We start from the raw sequence: 24,992 nt of genomic DNA, 5'->3' as shown, positions 1-24,992 counted from the left end.
ACTTCAGTATATCCAGCTTTACAGTTTCAACCATCCAGAGCCCAGCTCTTCACTCACTATTAAAAGGCCAGCACCTGGACAGATTCTGTGAAATGCAGCAGGTGATACTGAGCTTTCCGGTTATGGCAGGGCCTAGGTTTTTTCATTTAACAGGAGATGGAGTAGGGATGAGGTCATTCCCTGGGTTCTCTCCTCTAGACAACCCATCCAGGAACCCTGATGTTTGGCTGGGGATGAGGCTTTCCCTGAGCTCCTTTCTTCCTCTATCCTATCCCCAATCTCCAGGTTGCCTTTAGGAGGTCTTCACTGGCTTTAGGTACTCCTTGCTCCACTCAGGAGTCCCAGCCTGAGTCCTCTGCTGCTTCTGTTTCCCTGTTGACTCTGGGTGGAGAGAGAGAGCAGGAAGCTTGCACTAAATACATGAGCACCTCGTAGTGCATCCCTTCTGGATCCAACCAGAGGAGCCAAGTTCCCGCCTACCCTCTCTATATCACATTTGCACAACACCTGTCACTTTTCGTGCTTTGAATTCAACCTCATTCTCACATCTGATTCTGGTAACCACGCTGAGAAGTAAACAGTTCAGGCATATTTGCTCCCATAGCTGGAAGAGGAAACCAAGGATCAGATGGGAGAAGTGATTTATCTAAGATCCCACAGTGGACTGGGAGCAGCACTGAGACCTCAGCCTAGTCTCCTGATCCCCAACCAGGGCTCTGTACAAGGAATACACTCTGTGGAGTGCTGGGCCAAAGCAGGGTTTTCCAACTAATCTTAGAAGGTAAAGTCCATGAAGGTATGTACCAGGGATTTCTGTTTGTTTTTTTCATCATTTAATCTCCAGTGTCTATGTCAGTGGCTGGTTTGTAGTGGTGCTCATGAAGTATTTGCTGAATGAATTAAAGAATTTTGGGAAAGAGTGAGTCTCTTGAACTTTGCTACCTACTGTGACCTTGGCCCAGCCCCAGGCCTTGATTCACAGAGGCCTACAGAGTCCTTGACCTGATTCTTTTGAGTAGCTGGGGCTCATTCTCTGTCCTTTTTCTAGGGTCTCCATTTTGGGACATTCTAATCCCTGAGCCCCTATTATTTTCATCATGGTCTTCTGCCTGGCTCTAGCATGGACACTTCTGGTTGGGGCATGGACCCCTGTGGGTGAGTACAGATTGGAGGAGAAGCATGGTTAGGAGCAGAGGAACCCAGCATCCTCTGGGCTCCCCAAGGACAAGATCTGTGTGATATTCATCTGTGTCCTTAGTCTCTAGCTGACACAGTGCCCTGCAAGTGAGAGTTGCCCATTTCTAGCTGTTGAAGAAATGGATGGATAATGGAATGAAAATTATCCCCAAATACACAGAATTAGGGAGCCTTCAGCTGCTATCAGCACTTTCTATTTTATTCTTACAGTTTGGGGGCCCTTTCTCTCTCCTCTGTCTTCTCTTGTTTTCCATAAAGTGAGGGCCTCTGACTCAAAATAGGAAAAGATTGATTAGACACACAAGACAATAAAGGATCTTGGGATCAGATTGGACCCAAAGCTGAAAGGGAGTCATCAATATTTTTAAACATTATGATCAAAGACAAAAGCAATGTCTTCCACAAGAGTTTCATGTTGCTGCCTTCAGTGGACAGTTTCTTGCTGGAATCTGAGGCTGCTCTCTGTAGTCCGGATCTCTGTGGAGGGAAGTGGGCTTACAGTGCCATAAGTTAAATTTAAAAGATCAAGTCTCTGATCACTGGGGATGGGAGATGCAAAAGCAGAAAGCAGAGAAAACTTGTAGAAGGATCTGTCTTGGCTGGAGGTAACAGGATGGTGACACCTTCCCTACAACTTCTCCCTTGCCAGAGCTGCTCACCTCCACACTCCTTCCAGCCCTCTTCTTTCCTTGGTTTGGATTTTCCTTTTCTCCCTCAGCTCTCACCTCTTATCCCCAAGAGGCACTTTCCCTGTACTGTCCTGCAAAGGCTCGCTCCTTTATGTGCCACAGGCTCATTTTATTTTAGAGATCACATGTGTGACCCTGCCCAAAGTCTTGGACCCTTAGCTGGGTTCTTTGCTCAAGCATAAGGCTCTAAGTCATGTTCCCCCCTAACTCTCTGCTGAGTGAGTGTGCAAATGTGTGTGTCTGTTCTCTGAGGTGAGCAGAGAGGAAGCCCCCCTAGTTTGGGGGAAAGAATCAGGCCGGCCATCTGATCTACTGATCAGAAAGATCCCTGCTCCATCCCCGATTCCATGATCCATTCTGGATCTTCCCTCTATCCCTCATTCCTTAGTTCTTTGCCCAGCAGCTGAGTGCTCCCTCCTGGACCCTCATTTTGGAGAGTACGACAGGATCAAGAGGAGGAATTGTGTGGGGAACAAGATGCCCCAGAGAAGGGGCAAAGTCATCCATATCACCAGTCCAGTCCCTGGTCCTACCCAAGAAACTGGGGAAAAAAGCAGTAGCAACACCACACCCCTGCCCTGGGCTCTGCTCAGCCAGAGAGGACTAGTCCCCTCACCACACTGACCCTGCCCAGGGATGGGTCACAGAATGGCATGTCCTTCTCGGGTGTGGAGTGTGGCTAGCTCTTGCTCTGTGTGGTGTCTTAGGACTGGGGATGGATTCTGTCCTGTTGTGTCCCCTCAGGGAACTGAAGTTTGAGGGGAGTAAAGTCCTCTGCATCCTACTGCCCACCGCCACTGCTCTCCTCCAGCCCCCTCTCCCTCTCTGAGGCCATCTGTCAGCACACACTGCACCCTGCGCCACTACTTTTTGGCTCCCTGCCATGTCTCCCCCACTGAGCGGCTTAAAGATCTGGCTTGAGTTTGGACACACTTTGCCCTGGTTTTTCCCTCTGTACCCTACCTCTCACATCCACTCCAAGTATCCACTTTCTGCTGCTCCAAGTGCCAGGCTCACAGCACCCATATCCGGCAGGCCTGCCTGTCCTCTCATGCAGTGACTTGCCCAGCTGCCCCTTCCCTCCATTCTCACACAGGAGCTCAGAACCCCATTTCGTGGGAGGTGCAGCGATTTGATGGGTGGTACAACAACCTCATGGAGCACAGATGGGGCAGCAAAGGTGAGTGAGAGCCAAGTGGGGACAGAACCCCAGGGCCAGGGGGGTACTGCTGCTGCGAGGCAAGAGCTGGCAAGTACCAGCAAAGGCCATCCATTTCCAAGGTTTTAGGATCCATGACATGGAGGGAAGCCTGGGACAGAGGGGGTCTAGAATGCCCTCTGAAGATTCATCCTTATCCTTACCACTCCTGCCCCAGGCTCCCGGCTGCAGCGCCTGGTCCCAGCCAGCTATGCAGATGGTGTGTACCAGGCCTTGGGAGAACCCCACCTGCCCAATCCCCGAGACCTTAGCAACACCATCTCGAGGGGCCCTGCAGGGCTGGCCTCCCTGCGAAACCGCACAGTGTTGGCGGTCTTCTTTGGTGAGAACTTCAACCTCTGGGGGAAGGAAGCCAGTGGGGTTGGCTGGACACCTCTGCATGTGAAGAGGGGTCAGAGGATGAGAGAGAAGTGACAGAGAGCCTGAGGGATGAGGGTGAGAGGTGGAGGGGGCAGTGGGGTATGGTAGAGGTAGAAGCAGGTGGAGGGAGGATCCATGCTGAAGTGAACTCTGGTTGGGGAGGCAGAAATCTGCCCCACGCAGAAAGATGAGGGGTGGGGTTAGGGAAAGGGGACATCCCTCCATGTTGGGTTGTTGGTAGGGGTAAGAGGGTGGCAGGGATAGAAACATGAAAATAATCTGGGCGGGACTCTCCATGGGACCCTGTTCTTAGGCATTGCCCCATGGCTTCTAGGACAGGCTCAGGGCAGGGTTCTGATTCTGGCAGAGTGGACTGAGGGGAAGTCAAAGTGGGGGTGCTAGGGTGGCTTGACCCCAGTGACTGAGGGTTGGTGGCTGGCCCATCAGGAATGCCTAGTTCCTGCAGCGTGTTGGAGCTGGTGCTGCCAGCCCCTTTGCCTAGGCACACTCACAGGGCACCTCCCAGTTACCAAGGAGAAAGCCAAACTGTCAAGGACAACAGCTTGGAGCAGGTGTAGGCGCAGAGGGGCAGAAGAGACAAAGGACTGGGAGGGAGTGCCTGAGGTCAAGGCTTGGACTTGCCCATAAGGGCTGCTGAGTCTTTTGAAGCTTCAGGGGAGGGAAGGAGGCTGGATGCCTAGGGTAGGAGGCAAAGTGGCCCTCCGCTGGCCCTAGCACGCCCTCCTGCATTGCCCACAGGCTATCACTTGCTCTCCCGGACCTGGTGAGCGTGGAAACGCCCGGCTGCCCTGCCGAGTTCCTCAACATCCACATCCAGCCGGAGACCCCGTGTTCATTGTAGCCAGCGTGGGGATGTGGTGCTGCCCTCAGAGGAGCCGCTGGGACCCCCAAGACCGGACGGAGCCCAGCAATCCCGAGATTCTGGTGAAAGCCCGAGGGGAAGCTCAGTGAGGAGAGAGCCGCACCAGCCAGGTGGGGCCAGGGCTGCAGGCCTGGCAGGGCCTGATGGGGAGGGGCGCCTCCCCAGCCCATGGGACAACCACTTTGGGACCCGGCCTGGCCCGCCGCCGCCCCTCGACCCCACATCTCACCCACCGCGTGCCCACTTAGACCAACCAGGTGGCGGGCTGGCTGGACAGCAGCGCCATCTATGGCTCTCGCGCCTCCTGGGGCGAGCGCGCTGCGGAGCTTCTCCGAGAGGACAGTTGGCGTCGGGGCCCGACCCTGCCCCCAAGACTCGCAGAAGCACCTGTTAGCCAATAGTGACGCCCGACCCCGCCACCGGACAGAGCGGACCCAGGGGCTGTGGGTGAGGCCGCCAGAGGCGGGACAGGACGGCTGGGGGTCTGCGAGTGTGGGCTCCCGGATCACGCTACCGCTCATCTCTTCCCCTGCGCCCCACGTCGGATGCAGCCTTCGGGGCGGAGCAGCGGGAACCAGGAATTTCCTGCAGGCGCTGGGTCTGCTCTGGTTCCGCTATCACGCTTCTGTGCGCGCGGGGCTGGCCCGCCAGCGCAGACTGGGGGGACGAGGCTGTTCCAGCAGAAGGGTCATCGCCACCTACCAGGTCAGCTCCGTCCGCGCCCACGACGTCCCCAGCCCCGCAGGCAGAGTCCACGGGGAGACTCCGCTGCCCACGGAGCTCCCCATCATGGACAATTTCCGCAGAAACCCCTCCCCAGACAGCCCGGTCACAGGAGCCCAGTAAATGATAGGGAGGCTGGCGCTGTTTATAGGAGAAATCTGGCTGGTGATTGTTATTTATCACCTCCCAGCCACCCCGCTCCCCCGTCCCTGGTTCCACCCGAGGGAGGCAGGCCTCCGCACTCCTGTTTGAGTTGCTTCTCCCGCTGACTGACCCTGCCTGGTCCTCATCTCCACCTGGAAGCCGTCCTTGGGCTCCAGACCCTTCCAGGCCCGGCCTCATCCAACTCAGGCCTCCCTCTCTGCCCCTCAGAACATCGCTGTGTATGGTGGCTGCCCAGCTTTCCTGCAGAAACACCCCGGAGTATACAGGTGAGGCAGTGGGGAAGGAGGATGGGAGGGCTTGCGTGAGTGTGTTTTGTGGGGTGGGGTGGGGAGTACGTTGGGGATTTCAGGGCTAAATTCTTTTGTCCTCTCTTCTCCTGTTTCCCCAGGATACCGGCCATTTCTGGACCCCAGCATCTCCTCGGAGTTCGTGGCGGCCTCTGAGCAGTTCCTCTCCACCATGGTGCCCCCTGGCGTCTACATGAGGTGAGGGAGGGGCTCAAAGGTTTGTGTGCTGGGAGGGATGGGGCTGTCAACTGAAGAAAATCCGCCCTCAGGAGCTCTCTCTACAGGATTATCAGTCTGAAGTGTCCCCAAGGGAACGATGAATAGAGAGGGGAAGAAAAGCAATTGTTTTAAAAGATACATCACTGTGGTTTTTAAGCACTTTTACTTCCCTTCTCCTGCTGCTGGTGTAGATATTACCCTCCCCCCACCCATTAAATATAGAGTAATAAAGGTTCAGAGGGTGTCACAAACCCCACTGGTCTAAACCTCATGTCTTGACACTACACTGGGGACATTTTTAGCTATAATCACAGGGCCCAGGGCCTGCAACCTTTTGGGGGCAGAGGGTTCTAAAATGTGTGCAATCTGAAGGAAAATATTGGCTTCAAAATAATGAAAAGGGAACTTGAAAAAGACACAGGCTGGGTGCGGTGGCTCACGCCTGTAATTCCAGCACTTTGGGAGGCTGAGGCGGGTGGTTCACCTGAGGTTGAGAGTTAGAGACCAGCCTGACCAACATGCAGAAACCTCGTCTCTACTAAAAAAAAAAAAAGAAATACATATATATATACACACACACACATACACACACACACACACAGACACACACACACAAAATTAACTGGGCATGGTGGTGCATGCCTGTAATCCCAGCTACTCGGAAGGCTGAGGCAGAAGAATTGCTTGAACTTGGGAGGCAGAGGTTGTGGTGAGCCAAGATCGTGCCATTGCACTCTGACCTGGACAACAAGAGTAAAACTCTGTCTCAGAAAAAAAAAAACATATATTTAAATAAGTGTATATGAAACAAAGCATGTCCATTTTTTTTTTACAGTTGCTTTATAATTTAAAACAATTCATAGATTAGATTTACTCTAGAATAATCTCTGGGGTATGCCTGATGATGTACGAGACATAGACAATTGAGTTATTCACAGACAAGTAGTTTCAAAAGAACAATTTTTGAATCCTTTGAAAAGGTATATATGTACACATATGTTGTACATACAATTTTGTGTGTATATATGTATTTTACATATGTGCGTATATACATATATTGAGAGAGAGTCAGAGAGAGTGAGCTATGAGTACATTTAGATATTTGGTCTGATGTTGTTAATGAGGGAGTACATTTTAGATATTTGGTCTGATGTTGTGGACAGGACCTTCCAAAAGTCAGATCCCCCAGAACGTACTAAGGTCCGAACCACACACCACCTCAGAAAGGCCTGGGGTCCCTGGCTACTGCCTCAGAGACCAGAACTGATGCCTGACAGTATAACCCCATTACCTCAATCACCATCTACCTGCTCTTTGCATTTCAGAAATGCCAGCTGCCACTTCCAGGTGGTCATCAATTGGAACTCAAGTGTCTCTAGAGCTCTCCGGGTCTGCAATAGCTACTGGAGCCGTAAGGTCCGAGCTGGGGGCCACATAAGTGGTGGATATGTGTGTGTGCATGCGTGTGTGTGTGCGTATGTGTGTGTGTATGTGTGTGTATGTGTGAGTGCATGGTGAAAGCAGGCAGTAAGGCTGAAGCGGACAGCTGGGATAGGCTGGGGTGAAGGAGGCAGCCTGGAGGACCTCAGGCATCTCCCCTACAAAGTCTGAGGTGACCAGGTAGCTGGACATGGCCAAAAGTCAAGCCACCACCCCAACCTCAGGGCTGTGGGAGAGCCAGTGGGGCCTGTGCAAGTATGGTTCTGCCTTTGTTGCTGCCTCCCATGTTTTCCCTCTCCTTCGACAGCTCTGGTTGTCCTGTAGGCCTTGGAGTACCCCAGCTAGTCTCGTTTGCCCCAAGGAAACTTCCTATTAGACATACATCCCGGGCGGTGTGTGAATGCGTATGTGTGAGGGTATTAGGGGAGGAAGCAGGGGTTCTTAGAGATTATTGAGGATTGCCCATCCGTCCAAATCAGGCCAGCATGGATGAAGAGCATTGATCATGAATTTAAAGCAAAGCAAGATACTTTGTGTAAAGTGTTTACTAAGGGGAAGGGAGTAGGGAGGAAGAGAAAAGAAGCCATAGAATCAGAGCCTGGAGCTGAATCGAAAGAGGCCTCAGTGTCCCCCTCATCAAAGTCCCTTTTTATTAAGGGAAGGAAACTGTGTTCAGAGAGGGCCTGTGACTTGCCCAAAGTCATACAGCTGGTTAGTAACAGAGGACTGAGACCTAGATCTTCTAGTGAATTTGCCAACCACATTGTCAAGTCTCCCAAGGTCAAAGTAAAATTTTAAGATCCCTTGTGCTTGTATAGACCTCTGTCAGGCAGTATTGACTTTGGATGGGGACACCCCTCACCCTGAGTGGGGAATCAACCTGCAGAGCAGGAATGTCCCGCCAGTTTGGGAGCACACAGTAGGACTGGGTGGGCTCAGGGATAAGGATGATGGTGTGGAGGGAGCCTGGCTATCTAACCTCTGACTCCATTAACCACGCCCCTCTCCTCCCTACCCACAATCTATAAAGCACCCAAGCCTACAAAGTGCTGAAGATGTGGACGCACTGCTGCTGGGCATGGCCTCCCAGATCGCAGAGCGAGAGGACCACGTGGTGGTTGAAGATGTGCGGGGTGAGTCTGAGGCTGTCCCTGCAGGTTGTGAACTCCTGGCCTCTGGGAAGAGGCTCAGCTGGACTTCCAGAGCCAGGTATGAGGGGGTACCTGGGGCTGGGAGCCTGCACTGCACTCACTGATGAGAGAGCTTCTGGCATGCTGATCATGGCTTCTTCTGGCTCAAGTCTTCTGGGGCTGGTTGGAGCCTGGGGCCTGAACTGGAGACTGCTGTGGTGGCCCTGAGCTCCCTCAGACTGTCTGGTATCTCCTCTCCAGATTTCTGGCCTGGGCCACTGAAGTTTTCCCGCACAGACCACCTGGCCAGCTGCCTGCAGCGGGGCCGGGATCTGGGCCTGCCCTCTTACAACAAGGCCAGGGCAGCACTGGGCTTGTCTCCTATTACCCGCTGGCAGGACATCAACCCTGTGCTCTTCCGGAGCAATGACACTGTGAGGAGGGGTCAGGACCCTGAGGGTAGGGTGGGAGGGACAAGGCACGTGGGACTGAGTCATGGGAGATAGGTAATGAAACTTGAGCACAGAGACAAGCACCTAGTGGGAGGGGCAGGGCTTACCCAGGTCACTTTTCCCAATATTGCATATCAGGATGAAGATTACCAGACCAGCAAGATTTGGCTTTGCACTCTGATTGTTCAGATCCAGCAAGCATGTATTGAGCATCTATTGTTTGCCAGGCACTTAATAGGCACTATCTCATTTACTGTTCTCTCCACCCTCCTGAGTGGGTATAGAAGGTCCTTGACTTAGGAACAATCTGTGCTTTCTTGCACTGATGTTTAAGCTGCCTTTCAGGAGTCAGCTGTTACACCCTGAGCTATCACCTGGACTGGTGGCATGCCTGCTAGCCAAGAGACCAGACTGGGACACCTTACCATCTTGACACAGCAGTGTTTCTACAATTGTGTGCCTACTCTATTGCATTTTGCCCTTACCATTTTATAAAATTATTGGAAAGTGGAGGTTTGAAAGGCCAATAAAGAAGTGATATGAGCATGGGGGCTCGTAAACTTTATAAAATCAATATATAGATAGGAATCACCAGGCATACCAACAGTAGCAAATCTTTAGCTTCAAATGGGCCTCAGTGGAATTAAGCTGGTCAAGTGCTATTTACACTGTGGAGAAAAAAACTAAAGTAAAGGTCAGGTAATGCTGGTGATATGTTTTTGAAAACTGTCTCTAAAAGGCAATATATAATCAGGCATTTGATTAAAAAAATTAGTTCTAAAGAATAGAAACCTTTTATAACACATCATTCTGCCATTCAACTTTTGCACTTCTGGTTTTGTCCCTTCAACTTTCATACCTTTTCAAGAACAAGTTATGAATGGGAATGGCTGGCTGTTTTATTACTTTATAGAATAGGCAGCTGAATGTGTGAGAGGGTTCCCATAATGGAGTTCACTTATGTAAAGCACTCAGAGCAGTGCCTGGGGCATAATAAGCACTATAGAGGAGTGAGTTGCTGTTACTGACATTTATTATTATCATCTCTGGGGCTAATCCCTGTGAACCACCTCTTTGCCTGAGGGTGGGTGCTGTGTCCTTTCTGTTACTCCTGCCCCTTCTTGGTTCCAGGTACTGGAGGCCACAGCTGACCTGTACAAGCAGGACTTGTCCTGGCTGGAGCTGCTCCCTGGGGGACTCCTGGAGAGCCACCGGGACCCTGGACCCCTGTTCAGCACCATCGTTCTTGACCAATTTGTGCGGCTGCGGGATGGTGACCGCTACTGGTTTGAGAACACCAGGAATGGGTAAGGCCTGCTAGGGTAAGGTAGGCTCTACCTCAGCCTGGGCCGCAGACCCTCTCCCTGGCCTTAGACAGCCCCCCTGCGCCCTTGATTCCAAGCCAGCCCACCACCCCCTTCCCAACACCTCTGGGTCTCTTTTCTCACCTGGCTCCTTGGGTCTGGGGTTGCTGGAGGCCTGCATTCCCTTCCCATCCCAGTGACTTCTACTTCCTCCAACTTAGGCTGTTCTCCAAGAAGGAGATTGAAGAAATCCGAAATACCTCCCTGCGGGACGTGCTGGTCGCTGTTATCAACGTTGACCCTGGTGCTCTGCAGCCCAATGTCTTTGTCTGGCATAAAGGTGAGTGGCCAAGGGGTGACTGGAGGAGTGGTGGGTCTGGAGCCTCGTCCCTCTTCAGCTCTGGGCTTGGCTCAGTGTGGCTGAACGTCAACCTCTGTGCTCCAAGAGGGGAGTGAGCTGTGGTTCTGCCCTTGGGAACTCCAGGTGCCAGGGCCGCCACCTGCAGCTGTGTAGGGTCCCCTCTGCACAACTCCGGAAAGTACTGAGTGAGGGCAGAACCAAGACTCAGAGAGAGCTGGTGAGGAGGTTCACATTCGGCTGAGATGGAGCTGGGGCTGGGTATAATATTAGGAGGGCTTTGTGCGGTGAGGATATCCCAACTCTACAGCAGTGAGGGAAGAGTTTGTGTGTGTGTGTGTGTGTGTGTGTGTACATACACTTGTGTGTGTGAGGGTGAGATGGAGGTTGGGATTCATTTTTTACCCCACTTGTTACCCAAGGAAGCCCCTTCCCCTCAGCTACCCAGAGTGCCCCCACCCCCTTTCTGCCACCCTAACCTCCTCAATGATCCTGTGCCAGCACCTGTGGCCCAGCACCCAGGACTCTGGCTTCCTCTGCCTCCCCAGGAGACCCCTGTCCGCAGCCAAGACAGCTCAGCACTGAAGGCCTGCCAGCCTGTGCTCCCTCCATTGTTCGTGACTATTTTGAGGGCAGTGGATTTGGCTTCGGGGTCACCATCGGGACCCTCTGCTGCTTCCCTTTGGGTAAAATGATGGACAGAGTGGAGTGGGGTGAGAGATACAAGCTAGGGGATGCAGTTTGGGTGGTTCCACTAATGACAACAAACCACGCAGAGCATGGTCCCTCTGGGTAGGAGAATGAAACACTAGAGGAGGAAGGGACAAGAGAAGTGTGACCTACAGAGAAGTCAGCTCCAGGGAGGATTGCCCCCCTGTTTTCCTGGGACTCCCCGCAGGGCCCAGCATTGGTCAGGAGCCAGGGGGAATCTGTAATCCACAGCTTTTTGCAGGCCTGGGCCTAGAGGACTGTCAGAGGCAAATCCCTGTTTAAGAACAAGGGCTAAGGCCCGGCGCGGTGGCTCACGCCTGTAATCCCAGCACTTTCAGAGGCCAAGGCAGGCGGATCGCCTGAGGTCGGGAGTTCGAGACCAGCCATGATCAACATGGAGAAACCCTGTCTCTACTAAAAATACAAAATTAGCTGGGCATGGTGGCGCATGCCTGTAATCCCAGCTACTCGGGAGGCTGAGGTATTTACACTGTGAATCCGGGAGGCAGAGGTTGCAGTGAGCTGAGATCACACCATTGCAGTTGCAGTGAGCTGAGATTGCACCATTGCAGTCCAGCCTGGGCAACAAGAGGGAAACTCTGAAGAAAAGAAAAGAACAGAAAAAAAAACAAAAGAAAAGGAGGAAGGGAGGAAGGGAGGAAAGGAGGAAAGGAGGGAGGGAAAGAAGGAAGGAAGGGAAAGAAAGAGAGAGAGGAAGGGAGGGAGGGACGGAGGGAGGGAGGGAAGAAGGGAGGGAGGGAGGGAGGAAAGGAAGAAGGAAGGGAGGGAGGGAGGGAGGAAGGAAGGTAGGAAAGAAGGGAGGGAGGAAGGGAGGAAGGGAAGGCTGGGGCAGATCTAGTCACTGGAGTGAGGCTTGGGGCTTAGTCTTTGGCAAGGCTGTGTGTGGGTCAACTAGCAGCCTGGTGGGGTGAGTCTAGGCTCTGACACAAAGACTCTGGACTTAGTCTCTGGCTAGTAAGGGACATGAGTGGTAGAATATGAGGAGGCAGGGTGGGCATCTTAGATGCTACCCAAAGCTCCCCATGGGATACAGAGCAGCTTCCCCCAGGGACCTTCACAATTTGAAACAATTGAGCAAGCTGACTTAGGGGGTAGGGACAATAGGTGGTACTGCCAGGAAAGGGGCTGAGAAAGGAGCCACTTCCACCCCCCCGAGCCACACCTCTCCCTGAGTGTCCTACTGCCTCTGCCCTCCCAGTGAGCCTGCTCAGCGCCTGGATTGTTGCCCGGCTCCGGATGAGAAATTTCAAGAGGCTCCAGGGCCAGGACCGCCAGAGCATCGTGTCTGAGAAACTCGTGGGAGGCATGGAAGGTAGGCCTAGGGCTGGCCAGGGTGGTGGTAGGGAGGACATGGCTCAGCACTACAGCTACCCACCTCCACCCCAGCAGCCTCAGGAAAAGGCCTCCCTTTTCTAGGACTGTAGGCAAGGCCACAGTGGCATTAAGCAGAAGTTGGACCTGGAGTCCTGCAGCCTCCGGAGTTCCTCACGTGCAGGAGTCATTGAACCCTGCCTAGATCTTACAGGGTTACTATGACTGACGATTCCCTGGGAACTGCTGATTTGTAGCATCTCACGCTGGAACTCCAGGCAACAGAGAAGTGATTAATGAAGGTCCAGAGTCAGACTGGAATTGGAATCTTGGTTCCACCACCACTATGGGCTATAGGGCCTTAGGCAGATTTTTGAATCTCTCTAAACCTTTTTTTTTTTCTTATCCATAAGATAGGAATAATAATAGCACCTACCTCACAGGTTTATAATGAAATGAAATAGTTCATGCAAAGCACTTGGTATAGAGCACTTAGAAAACATTCAGGAAATGATAGTTACTATTCTTTTCATGTGGCTACAGGCACAGCCAGGCTTTCAGGGAGGGAATGACCCTCAGTACCCCAGAAGGGGACAATGAACTGTGGAGGCCTCGATCTAATTTCAGCCCTGAGCTGGCCCTCTTCCTCCCAATGTCCCTCTGGCGGATCCCAACTGACGAAGCCTTGTCTCTCTCCCCCCAGCTTTGGAATGGCAAGGCCGCAAGGAGCCCTGCCGGCCCGTGCTCGTGCACCTGCAGCCTGGGCAGATCCGTGTGGTAGACGGCAGGCTCACCATGCTCCGCACCATCCAGCTGCAGCCTCCACAGCAGGTCAACCTCGTCCTGTCCAGCAATCGTGGACGCCACACTCTGCTGCTCAAGATCCCCAAGGAGTATGACCTGGTACTGCTCAGCTGGCACCTGGCTCCTTGTCCACAGCCAACATCAGGGAGGCAGCCAGGGGGAGGGGAAGGAGCACGGGGCCAGGAGGCAGGAAGTGGTAGTTACTGTGCAGGAGTCCGGCTTCTTGTTCCCCGGTGGAGTACCTGATAGAGAGATAAACTTGGACACATTTATCCTGCTCCGGGCCTGCTGGATGACATAATCTCCATGGTTTCCTCCTAACTCTTGCAACCACAGTCTGCCTCCTCCTTTTCTGAGGACAACCTGTCAGGTCCCAGCTGGGTGTCCTTGGAAGAAGCAAAGCCCTCTTCCCTGTCCTCTTATCTCAGGATGTAGTGAATTTTTAGAGATTTTGGAGGAGAGCTAAATCAGAGGCCTGGCCCATGATCCCCTCCATCCTCTGGCCTCCCTGCCCTCCTCTCCCTTCTCCAGTATGGAACAGAGGGAAGAATGTCCTTGTACACGTGCCTTTAAATGCAAACTCTGCACCTATGAGCAAGTCACTTAACCCTACTGAGCCCCTTTCCTCTTCTGTAAAAGGAGATACAATATCTCTTTTGCAAGGTCACTCCAGTGGCCCCTCTGACATAATCCACATAAAGTGCCTAACCTCAAGAGGCCTTGGCAAATGGTTGCTTTTGCTCGGGCTGCCCCCTTAGGTGCTGCTGTTTAACTCGGAGGAAGAGCGGCAGGCGCTGGTGGAAAACCTCCGGGCAGCTCTGAAGGAGAGCGGGTTGAGCATCCAGGAGTGGGAGCTGCGGGAGCAGGAGCTGATGAGAGCAGCTGTGACGCGGGAGCAGCGGAGCCACCTCCTGGAGACCTTTTTCAGGCACCTTTTCTCCCAGGTGTGTACATGGGATCAGATCAATCCTTATGCTGTGGTGGCATCCTTACCTGTGTGAGGCCATGAGATGAGTCCAGGGGAAGTCAGAGCCCAGAGTTCTCAGCTAATAATCAAGTTTATTGCAATTCTGGATGAATCACCAGACTTTATCATAAGGAGTTGCCCCGCCCCCATCTGAACCCCACCTCCAGCTACGAGGCTTCAGTGGGGGGATGCCCAGGAATGGGCTTCTCTGCATTTGTTGCTTATCGCTCTCCTCAGGGCTGCCCAGACTTTCCATCCTCACTCATCTCAGCCTGCCCCAAAGGCTGCAGAGACCCAGGGCAGTGTGGGCACCATGAGGGATATTGTTCACCCCTCCTTGGGGGAGTGCAGCTGCCAGAGCCCTCCATGGGGCATTGATGTCCACCTTGCAGGCTTCTGAGAGAGATTGGGAGGATATAGAGAAACAAGACAAAAATTCAGAGACTTGAGTCCACAGCTGGCACAAAAATAAAGGCAGCCTGGGAGCAGGGTAGTGGAGTGGAGAAACGTGGTAGATAAAGATAAATATGGTCAGGTGCGGTAGCTCACACCTGTAATCCTGGCACTTTGGGAGGCGAGGCAGGTGGATCACTTGAGGTCGGGGTCTGAGACCAGCCTGGCCAACATGGCAAAACCCCATCTCTACTAAAAATACAAAAATTAGCCAGGTGTGGTGGTGGGTGCCTGTAATCCCAGCTACTAGGAAGGCTGAGGCAGGAGAATCACTTAAACCTGGGAGGCAGAGGTTGCAGTGAGCCGAGATCACGCCACTGCACTCCAGCCTGGGCAACAGAGTGAGACTCCATCTCAATTAAAAGAAATATATATATACATATATATATATACACACACACACACACACACAGCATGGTTCTCCCACTGAAGAAGCTTATCATCCCACTGGGAAGACAGAACGTGCACAGAAAGGAAGATAACTGGCAAAGAATGAAGGTTACAGAAGTGATTCAGGAAATCAGCGATCCAGGAGCTCAGAGAAGACAGTGAGCCTTTGGCATGCTGCGAGGTCATGATGGAGGTTATATTTGGCAAGGACTTAAAGTTGGAGAAGTTTTGGCTCAGAGGAAAGGAACAGGAGGGACTGAACAGTGGTCTCCATGGAAGAGCAAAAAAATTAATGTTTGAGGAGAAAGAGCAGGGTCATGTGGCTGGGGAGAGGATTCATGAAAGAAGCATCCATTGAACAGACATTTACTCTGTACCGGGAACATGATTTAAAGTCATTTGAGGACAAACAAGTTGAACTTGAATATGTACAAGAACAGAGGGACCCTCAGCTGGGTGACTTCTTGCCAGAGCCCAGGCAGGACTGGGCATCTTCACTCATTGAGGATCCACTGGGGTTATGGGAACTCCCTGTGCTGAGACATGAAGGGTGCTGATATATCCTGCGGGTAGCTGTCAGTGTCTCATATCTGCACAGTGATTTCAGCTTTCAGAACATTTTCAACACAACCACTTTCGTTGATTCTCACAGTAAACCTGTGAGATAAGTAGAGCAGATGAGGAAATGAATCCCAGGCAACCGAAGAGACTTGCCTGAGGTCATGCAGCAAGCAGGTGACAGAGACAGGGACATGAACCCGGGTCTCTTGCCTTCAGCCCTAGGCTCTTTCCACTACAGCACCTTGTTTGAAGCTATAAGGTTTACCTCATGAAACCATCACCAGACTTGGAGTAGGCACCTCACTTGACAGGCAGGAAAGACAGGTACTGTGGCCTGTGGCCTGCCTGCTTCCTCACTGTCTGTTCTCTCATGCTGGGACAGCCCCTGGGTGGGCTGGGGATGGCCACAATGAGAATTCCCCTTTTCCAAGCCCAGCTTTTCCTCAACCCAGCAGACGCCATGTCTTAGTTAAAACTATTTTACGTATAAATAAGAGAAACCCCAATAAGCTAGCATTGACAAAGGGTCAGTTGACTCTGAGAATACAGAGATGTCTCAGGAATTCCAAAGGGAGGACCTAGAAAAGGAAAGCTGTCAGCCAATGAGGCCACTGCTCTCCTAGGCTGCCTCTGCCTTACTTGGTCTCTAAGTGGCTGAGCACTTGAAGGAAGAAAGTGGTCCACACTTTCTGAGCTTTCTTGTGCTCAGGTCAAGACAGACCTCACACTTCTTAATTCCAAGTGAGCTCCCTGTCCAGTCAGCTAAGGCAGAGAGTCAGGGTTCTGTAGAACAAACATGGCTTCAGGCACCATCATAGTGCCGCCTAGCAGAGGGGGTCCTGGGCAGACACCTCAAAAGGTGGCTCCTACAGCGCTCAGCTGAACTTCAAGTCAAGGAAGCCTTGTCTCCTCTCCCTCCCTCTGCTACTGCCCAAGTGCAGGTGCTGGACATCAACCAGGCCGACGCAGGGACCCTACCCCTGGACTCCTCCCAGAAGGTGCGGGAGGCCCTGACCTGCGAGCTGAGCAGGGCCGAGTTTGCCGAGTCCCTGGGCCTCAAGCCCCAGGATATGTTTGTGGAGTCGATGTTCTCTCTGGCTGACAAGGATGGCAATGGCTACCTGTCCTTCCGAGAGTTCCTGGACATCCTGGTGGTCTTCATGAAAGGTGAGGGAGGAGGGAACGATAGGAGAGGCTGGACAGGGACTGGATCTGTTGGAGGTGGAGAAGCCCTGGGACCAGGTCTCCAGCCATGGCAGATGCCCAGGAGTGCCCAGGCAGAGGTCAGGAAGCAGAGCGACCCTTGCTGTGTCCAGCAGTGGGTCATCACACTGGTGTGAGACCCCTTCTGGCCAGCCTGGGGGTTCAGGCAGGCAGGCGGGGGCTCTCCTTATGGAGTCCTCCCTCTCCCAGGCTCTCCTGAGGAAAAGTCTCGCCTTATGTTCCGCATGTACGACTTTGATGGGAATGGCCTCATTTCCAAGGATGAGTTCATCAGGATGCTGAGGTTGGTTCTCTGGGACAGCCAGGAGAATGGGCCAGGGCAGGGACGCCAGGGCAAAGAGGTGGGACCTGAAGGAGAGAGCAGAAGGGCCAAGGAAGGCAGAGGCCTCCTCCTTACCCATGTAACCAGAGGCTGTTCCAACTAGCAGGGGGTTTGGGATGTGGCCAGTCGGGGCCCCTCCATGTGGGCACAGACAGTTTGGTGCGATGGAGTCATTATGTCCTGTGTCTGGATCGCAGGCCCCAGTCAGAGCCTGATGGTTCCTCTCCCCCAACCCCAGATCCTTCATCGAGATCTCCAACAACTGCCTGTCCAAGGCCCAGCTGGCCGAGGTGGTGGAGTCCATGTTCCGGGAGTCGGGATTCCAGGACAAGGAGGAGCTGACATGGGAGGATTTTCACTTCATGCTGCGGGACCACAACAGCGAGCTCCGCTTCACGCAGCTCTGTGTCAAAGGTGGGGCAGCCTGGTAGGCAGCACTGACTCATTGGTTAGGCATAGTAGGCACAATGCCCACATACTTTTAGGAGTCCACAGAAATGTTTTAACTTCCATTAAAATCAGAAGAGAAAAAATGAATGTAGTGATATATAATAATGGATCCAGTCTGGATTGTAGTTTTCTTTATATCAACATAATTATACAATATAATTTGAAAGTATTTTTATTTTTTATTATGGAGGAAAGGGCCCACAAAGGTGAAAGTGCCTAGGGCCAGTGAAAGTCATAATGCAGCTCTGCTGGTGGGGCGGGCAGGGTCAGGATAGGGTAGGGAATGGTGGTTGGAACTCTGCTTCCCCTGGCTCCCTGCCAAAGCCCCCTGTGCCTGGTGCCCAGGGTAGGGGGAGACTGTCTCCCTGTGACAGCCCTACCCAGGCCATACTGCCTTCAGCTGGGGTGTCTGGTTGTGGGGGTGGGGTGGTATCTCTTGGGGGCTTTTTTGCCGCTATATCTTCTGGCTGAGTGCTCAGTAAATGTTTGCTGAGTACATGAAGACCCGGTTCTGTTGTCCTTCCCCCTACTTCCTGCCCCACCTATGTCTGATTCAAGTGGGTGGGGGCTAGAGTTAGAGTGAGGAAGGGGCAAGCAGCAGGCAGGAGGGTCTGTCTGTGGCCTGCTCTGAGCCGTTATGGTATCTTCTCATCTTAGAACTCTCACTGGGGCATGTTGAGACCAAACCAAGCCCCTCCCAGAATTATGAGAAGGGGTAGGCTGAGCAGCCTCCACAGGGAAGAGGGGCAAGTTAGACAAGACACAGACGAGCCTCTGGTCAGGGCTTCCCCCTGGGAGTAAGGAGAGCTGGAAGAGAGGGAAGCCAGCACTCCTGATTCTGCAGCTTTTTACCTTTCCCAGGCAGCCAGGGCAGCAGGCACCTGAGCCTGAGGGCAGGGACAAGGAAGGTACATGGAAGGGAGCCCACACCAGAGTCCCAGGGACATCCAACACCTGGGATTGAGGGTAGGACCAGGCTTGGGGATTGAGGAAGATTAGCACTGAGTATTGTTTTCTTTTCATTGTTGTTGAGTCCAGATTTTTTTTTTTTTTTTTTTTTGGAAAGATTTTAAAATTAAAGAAAAGGAAAAAAGGGCCAGGTGCAATAGCTCACGCCTATAATCCCAGCACTTTGGGAGGCCAAAGCGGGAGGATCACTTGAGGTCAGGAGTTCAAGACCAGCCTGGCCAACATGATGAAACCCCATCTCTATAAAAAAAAAAATACAAAAATTACCCAGGTGTGGTGGCACACACCTGTAGTCTTAAGTACTTCAGAGGCTGAGGCACAAGAATCGCTTGAACCAGGAGGCAGAGGTTGCAGTGAGCAAAGATTGTGCCACTGCACTCCAACCTGGGCAACAGAGATTCTGTCTCAAAAAAAGAGATGTTCCTTCACTTTTCACCTATGTTACCATTTCACCACATTTGTTACCATTTCACCACATTTGTTACCATTTCACCACATTTGTTACCATTTCACCACATTTGCTGTTTGTGGAACATTTGAGAGTACAGGCATTAACACTTTGTTTAAAACATTCTGATTTAATTTTAATATAGTTCAGCTTACTTTCTTTTGACCTCAACTCTAGACCAGGGTCATCCTCAGGCTTGGTTCAGCACTTGGAAGAAACCCAGAGATTCCCAGGCCTCCTGTAAGAACGTGGCTTTGCAGCTTAGTCCTGCCCTGCCTTCAGTGCTCAGCCTAGACAGGAACAATGGGGTGACTCCTGGGAGAGCTTTTCTCCTGCATAGTTTATTATGAACATTTTCAAACACAGAAAAGTAAAACAACTGCAGTATGATCTCCCGTATACCTACCACCTAGATTCTACATGTAACTCTTGGAGGTTTTAAGCTGGAGGATCTTAAGCCGAATATTTATGGCAGAGCAGGCTCAGAGGGCAGGTTATATACAGTTCCTGAACTCTACCCCATAGTCCCAGAAGTGGGACTGATGAGAGACACACTTTAGGGAAGGCTGCCTGACCAACTTTCTTTCAGGCCTTCTCCCTGCCCACCTATGGCTGGGTCCAGCTCCCACTGGGGACAAGGGCTGAGGTTGGGGCACCCAAAGGCAGGGCCTCCATCGGTCTGGGACTGTCTACTGTGTCTGAACATGGGATGGTAGGAGTGCTGTGCATTTGAGCCAGGCCTTCCTGGGCTCTGGACCCTGAGCTGCTCCCTAGCCCGGCTCTGCTTTGCAGGGGTGGAGGTGCCTGAAGTCATCAAGGACCTCTGCCGGCGAGCCTCCTACATCAGCCAGGAGATGATCTGGTGAGCCCCCATCTGGGAATGTCAGAGGGGGGAGTTGGGGAGTTGCCATTTCTCTCCCCTGAATGGTTGGGATCAGGGCCACTGCTAGCCCATGCAGCACCTTCAAACAAATTAGAAAAAGGCACCCCTTTCTCTAGGCAGACACAGCCCCGTGCCGGAGCACGCAGAAAGCCTGCTGGATTTCCGCTCTCAGTTACGGCCTGGCCCAGATGCCCTTGTGAAGGGTAAAGGCATATGCAACAGCCTTAGTGGGGACCCCCAAGATCTGACTCATTCTGTCTGTAGGTGTCTGTGGAAATCTTGCTGTCCCCTTGCTGACAGCTCTGATCCTTCCTCAGCAGAATGGGTTTGGAGGCAGACCAGGACAGCAGAGGAATGAGTGGTTGAGATGGCCAGCATCCTATCTCTTACCATTCTTGTCTTAGTCCCTCTCCCAGAGTGAGTGCCCACTGTTCCCACAGCGACATAGAGACGGAGTTGACACCTCAGAGACTGCAGTGCCCCACGGACACAGACCCTCCCCAGGAGATTCGGCGGAGGTTTGGCAAGAAGTACGTCTGCTCTTCCCCTTAAGCCAGGCAGTGCATCCATTCCTTCAGCTTACAAACATCCTTTCCTTGGTACCAGGCACTGTGCTAAACATCGTGGGTAGAGGCAGGGTGAATAGTCCTTGCCCAAGAACATCACACTCTAAGGAGATAGTCTGCTACACTGATCATTTCAATGTCCCACTGATGACTGTTTGAATAGTGGGAAGAGCGAGGGCCTTTGGAACTCAAGGAAGCACTCACCTCTGCCAGGGAGGTCAGAGATGCCTTCATGGGAGAGGTGTCCTTTGAGTCTCTAGTAAAGGCTGAATATGGGTGCTGGGTGGGAGGTGGGAGCGACAGCCTGGAAGGAGAGAGACTGAGTGTGAACGAACATGGGTGGATGGAGTGCATCCCCCGGGAAGAAATGACCACTCCAGGCCATCCCTCCACTGCCAGCTTGCTTATGCAGTGTGATATAGCCTGATACGATGAGGTCTAAATTCTACTTCCACAAGGCTCACTCGGCTTCCCTCGCTTCTGGGCGGCTCCCCTCCGTGAAGCGGGGCCCCACTAGCGTTGGGTCCGATGGTAGGTGCCAAGGGCTAAGGCTTCCTGTCTCCCAGGGTAACGTCATTCCAGCCCTTGCTGTTCACTGAGGCGCACCGAGAGAAGTTCCAACGCAGCCGTCTCCACCAGACGGTGCAACAGTTCAAGCGCTTCATTGAGAACTACCGGCGCCACATCGGCTGCGTGGCCGTGTTCTACGCCATCGCTGGGGGGCTTTTCCTGGAGAGGGCCTACTGTGAGTGACTTCACTTACCACAAGCCCTTTCCCTAGGCTTGCAATGAGTGATCGCCCTGGGGGTGGGGCCTACTGTGAGTGACCGACAGCCCCGGGGCGAGGCCTGCGGTAAGTGCCAGCCCTGGGTGGGGTGAGTGGAGCCTGTCTGAGTGAAGACTGTGAGGGGGAGGCCTGTTGTGAGTGGCAGCCGGCCAGGGCCTACCGCTGATGACCTCCCTAACCAGCTCTCTCTCCTCTGCACTGCCCCTCGCTTGCCTGCCTGGGCCCCCTCCACAGACTACGCCTTTGCCGCACACCACACGGGCATCACGGACACCACCCGCGTGGGAATCATCCTGTCGCGGGGCACGGCAGCCAGCATCTCCTTCATGTTCTCCTACATCCTGCTCACCATGTGCCGCAACCTCATCACCTTCCTGCGAGAAACCTTCCTCAACCGCTACGTGCCCTTCGACGCCGCTGTGGACTTTCATCGCCTCATTGCCTCCACCGCCATCGTCCTCACAGGCAAGGCCTGGGTGTCCCAGGGAGGCTCTCCAGGGCCTCCAGTCCCCGCTGGCTTCCCCTCCTCTGAGAGACCCCCTCTCTGCTGGCACTCACCTTTAATGTCCTTCTCCATCAGGATGGAGTTGGCCCGGGCCAGGGTGTGAAGTAAGCCCGGGAGCCTGTCACTGGTCACTGCCAAGTGCCTCTTCCCGCACTTTCCAGGGCACCTCACCAGCCTCAGCTGACAAGTTCCTAACACCCCGGAATGAGTGTGCATAATGTGTCATTTCTCCCAATTTTTATGTTTTAAAGCATGACTCTATGAGAGAAAGCAAAGGAGGGAACTTCTAATGCTGGAATTCCAGACTCACATGGTTGTGTGCATGGTGTGTCTCTGGGGTGTTGGGGAGGGCCAGGAGATTGTTTAGAGGTCAGAAGTCCGGGCCAGCACGGTGGCTCATGCCTGTAACCCCAGCACTTTGGGAAGCCGAGGCAGGCAGATCATTTGAGGTCAGGAGTTCGAGACCAGCCTGGCCAGCATGGTGAAACCCCGTCTCTACTAAAAATACAAAAATTAGCTGGGTGTGGTGGCGCATGCCGGTAATCCCAGCTACTCAGGAGGCTGAGGCAGGAGAATCGCTTGAACCTGGGAGGCAGAGGTTGCAGTGAGCTGAGATTATACCACTGCACTCCAGCCTGGGTGACAGAGCAAGACTCCATCTAAAAAAAAAAAAAAAAAAAAAACAGGTCAGAGGTCGAGACTCCTAGGTGCTTCTTCAGGCCCCCCACTCTGGCCAGCGTCCTCCACCTTGGGCTGAATGAGTGAGCACCCACCCTGGGCTGCCCCAAGCTCACCACACGGTCTGCTCTTCCTTAGTCTTACACAGTGTAGGCCATGTGGTGAATGTGTACCTGTTCTCCATCAGCCCCCTCAGCGTCCTCTCCTGCCTCTTTCCTGGCCTCTTCCATGATGATGGGTAAGTGTGAGTGTGTGCGTGTGTGTGTGCGTGTGTGTGTGTGTGTGTAATGGGGAGGATTCCTTTTGGGTGGAAAGAAACAAATTCTCTGGCTCCAGAGCAGAGTGTCACCTTCTGGGTTACAGGACACACAGTGACCAGCCTGAGCCCCTAATGCCAAGTCAGCAGGAGAGACTGGTGTCTGAGTTGGGGTGCCTCCCCTGAAGGGTCCCATCTGGAAGACCCAGAGATCTCCTTTTATTAGCTAGGCGTGGTGGTGTGTGCCTGTAATCCCAGCTACTGGGGAGGCTGAGGCAGGAGAATGGCTTGAACCCAGGAGGTGGAGGTTGCAGTGAGCCGAAATCATGCCACTGCACTCCAGCCTGGGTGACAGAGCAAGACTCTGCCTCAAAAAAAAAAAACAAAAAACAAAAAAACAAAAAAAGAGATCTCCTCTCAAGGTGTCTCTTTGCTGTCCCTTCCACACAGGTCTGAGTTCCCCCAGAAGTATTACTGGTGGTTCTTCCAGACCGTACCAGGTGAGACCTCTCCTTGATCCATGAATTTCTGGACCTGACTGTGAGCTCAAGGCTCTGGGTTCTCTGCACCCCAGAGCAGCCCAGGTTCACTCACTCAGCTCTTCTGGTGACCCAGGCTCTGCCCTCTGGCCTGACGACACTACTTGGTGGCAAGAGACTTAGGCTACTCTGCATTCCAGTCCTCCTCCCAGGAGCTCAGCTGGATTCCTGCTCCTACTTTGGGCTATTTCCTCCTCTAGTAGGGTTAGTGGGAGAAGTATCTCCTACTCTGGACTAGTTCCAGTGGAATACGAGTGGCTACCTCTTCCCCCAATACACACACATACCATAACAGTAGCTTTGAGGAGTACTGTGCCCCAGCTGCATGGGGGAGGGAGCGGGCTCTTTGTCAAGTCAGACAGAGGTGCCTACCCAGTATGCCTTGAAAAGAGCGCTTGGGGGATATTCCTAACTCCCTATAATCACCCATCTTAGAGCTATTAGCTGTGAATCTATTCAAACTCTCTTGAACCTATTTATGTTTTCAGTCTGTTCCTTCCTTGGAGTAACACAATTTCTATACTGGCTTCTCTCTGTGAAACACGGCATGGGTGTTTTTTTTTTAATCCTAAAATGATCTGCTTTGAACTTCAGAGGGTGCTTGCTAATTCCTGCACACTGAGATTTAGTGGATAAGGCTGTGTTTATGCTCTCCTCTCCTTTTAGGACTTTACAGGCTTTGGTTAGATCCCTTCTTAACCTTTACTTTTTTATACTTCAGGGCTCTAATCTTCTTAACTTCTGCCTCTCTCCTCCTTGATCACTTGAGGGACCATTCTCTGTCCTCTCTATCTTGCCCTGGCTCCAGTATTATCCCCCTGTATACCCATGGCCTGGATCCCCTGGGAGAGGAGGGGCCTCCCACCAACTCTGGGTTATATTTGGGGACCCTGGTGATGAGCAGGGACAGTGTGGTCCTGCCCAGTCACTAACAGTGCCAGTGCTCATGTTGTGTGCTGTGGCAGCCAATGAAGAGTGGTGCAGGGACAAGGACCAAACCTCGACTCGATGAGGGCAGGGCCTGCTATTTCCATTGTTTGGCCCAGAGGGCCCACAGTGGACATGCTGTGCATCCATTCATTCAGCACAATTTTATTTATTTATTTATTTATTATTTTTTTGAGACGGAGTCTCACTCTGTCGCCCGGGCTGGAGTGCAGTGGCCTGATCTCAGCTGACGGCAAGCTCCGCCTCCCAGGTTTACGCCATTCTCCTGACTCAGCCTCCCGAGTAGCTGGGACTACTGGTGAGGTGGCGGGCGCCCGGCTATTTTTTTTTTTTGTATTTTTTAGTAGAGACAGGGTTTCACCGTGTTAGCCAGGATGGTCTCGATCTCCTGACCTCGTGATCCACCCGTCTCGGCCTCCCAAAGTGCTGGGATTACAGGCTAGAGCCACCGTGCCTGGCCCAGCACAATTTTATATAGGGCCCACGGTGTGCCAGGCCCCTGCACTAGGCACTAGGATTCAGTGGCAAACTAGCTTAGCCTGTTCCTTGTTCTTGAGAACCTGAGAGTCAGGAAAGTGACAGACAAAAAACAAATAATGACATGGGTGAAAGATAGGCTGGGTGTGGTGGCTCACACCTGTAATCCAAGCACTTTGGGAGGCCAAGGTGGGTGGATCACCTGAGGCCAGGAGTTCAAGACGAACCTGGCCAACATGGCAAAACCCTGTCTCTACTAAAAATAAAAAAAAATTAGCTGGGCATGGTGGTGCACA

The 24,992-nt window shown here is 52.7% G+C and overlaps 1 protein-coding gene across 1 annotated transcript in view; it reads left to right on the top strand.

The window, feature by feature from the left end:
* Positions 1 to 24,992, top strand: part of DUOX1 (dual oxidase 1) — a 35,109-nt gene continuing 10,117 nt past the window's right edge. The window contains 29 exon segments of the mRNA XM_031668762.1: positions 1 to 1,155; positions 2,983 to 3,066; positions 3,263 to 3,427; positions 4,225 to 4,241; positions 4,244 to 4,295; positions 4,298 to 4,410; positions 4,597 to 4,677; positions 4,680 to 4,795; positions 4,900 to 5,053; positions 5,444 to 5,501; positions 5,622 to 5,721; positions 7,068 to 7,158; positions 8,213 to 8,315; positions 8,574 to 8,746; positions 9,896 to 10,071; positions 10,290 to 10,408; positions 10,975 to 11,112; positions 12,357 to 12,470; positions 13,173 to 13,372; positions 14,032 to 14,217; positions 16,586 to 16,811; positions 17,058 to 17,151; positions 17,429 to 17,604; positions 19,850 to 19,919; positions 20,345 to 20,470; positions 21,073 to 21,251; positions 21,528 to 21,758; positions 22,615 to 22,714; positions 23,183 to 23,232. Of these exon segments, the coding sequence (XP_031524622.1) occupies positions 1,098 to 1,155; positions 2,983 to 3,066; positions 3,263 to 3,427; positions 4,225 to 4,241; positions 4,244 to 4,295; positions 4,298 to 4,410; positions 4,597 to 4,677; positions 4,680 to 4,795; positions 4,900 to 5,053; positions 5,444 to 5,501; positions 5,622 to 5,721; positions 7,068 to 7,158; positions 8,213 to 8,315; positions 8,574 to 8,746; positions 9,896 to 10,071; positions 10,290 to 10,408; positions 10,975 to 11,112; positions 12,357 to 12,470; positions 13,173 to 13,372; positions 14,032 to 14,217; positions 16,586 to 16,811; positions 17,058 to 17,151; positions 17,429 to 17,604; positions 19,850 to 19,919; positions 20,345 to 20,470; positions 21,073 to 21,251; positions 21,528 to 21,758; positions 22,615 to 22,714; positions 23,183 to 23,232 (3,550 nt within the window). The 5' untranslated portion in view covers positions 1 to 1,097.

This window comes from Papio anubis, chromosome 7, assembly GCF_008728515.1.
Source record: "Papio anubis isolate 15944 chromosome 7, Panubis1.0, whole genome shotgun sequence".
NCBI lineage: Eukaryota > Metazoa > Chordata > Mammalia > Primates > Cercopithecidae > Papio > Papio anubis.
The sequence above is the reverse complement of the archived record's forward strand: the minus strand, read 5'-3'. Positions and strand labels throughout refer to the sequence as shown.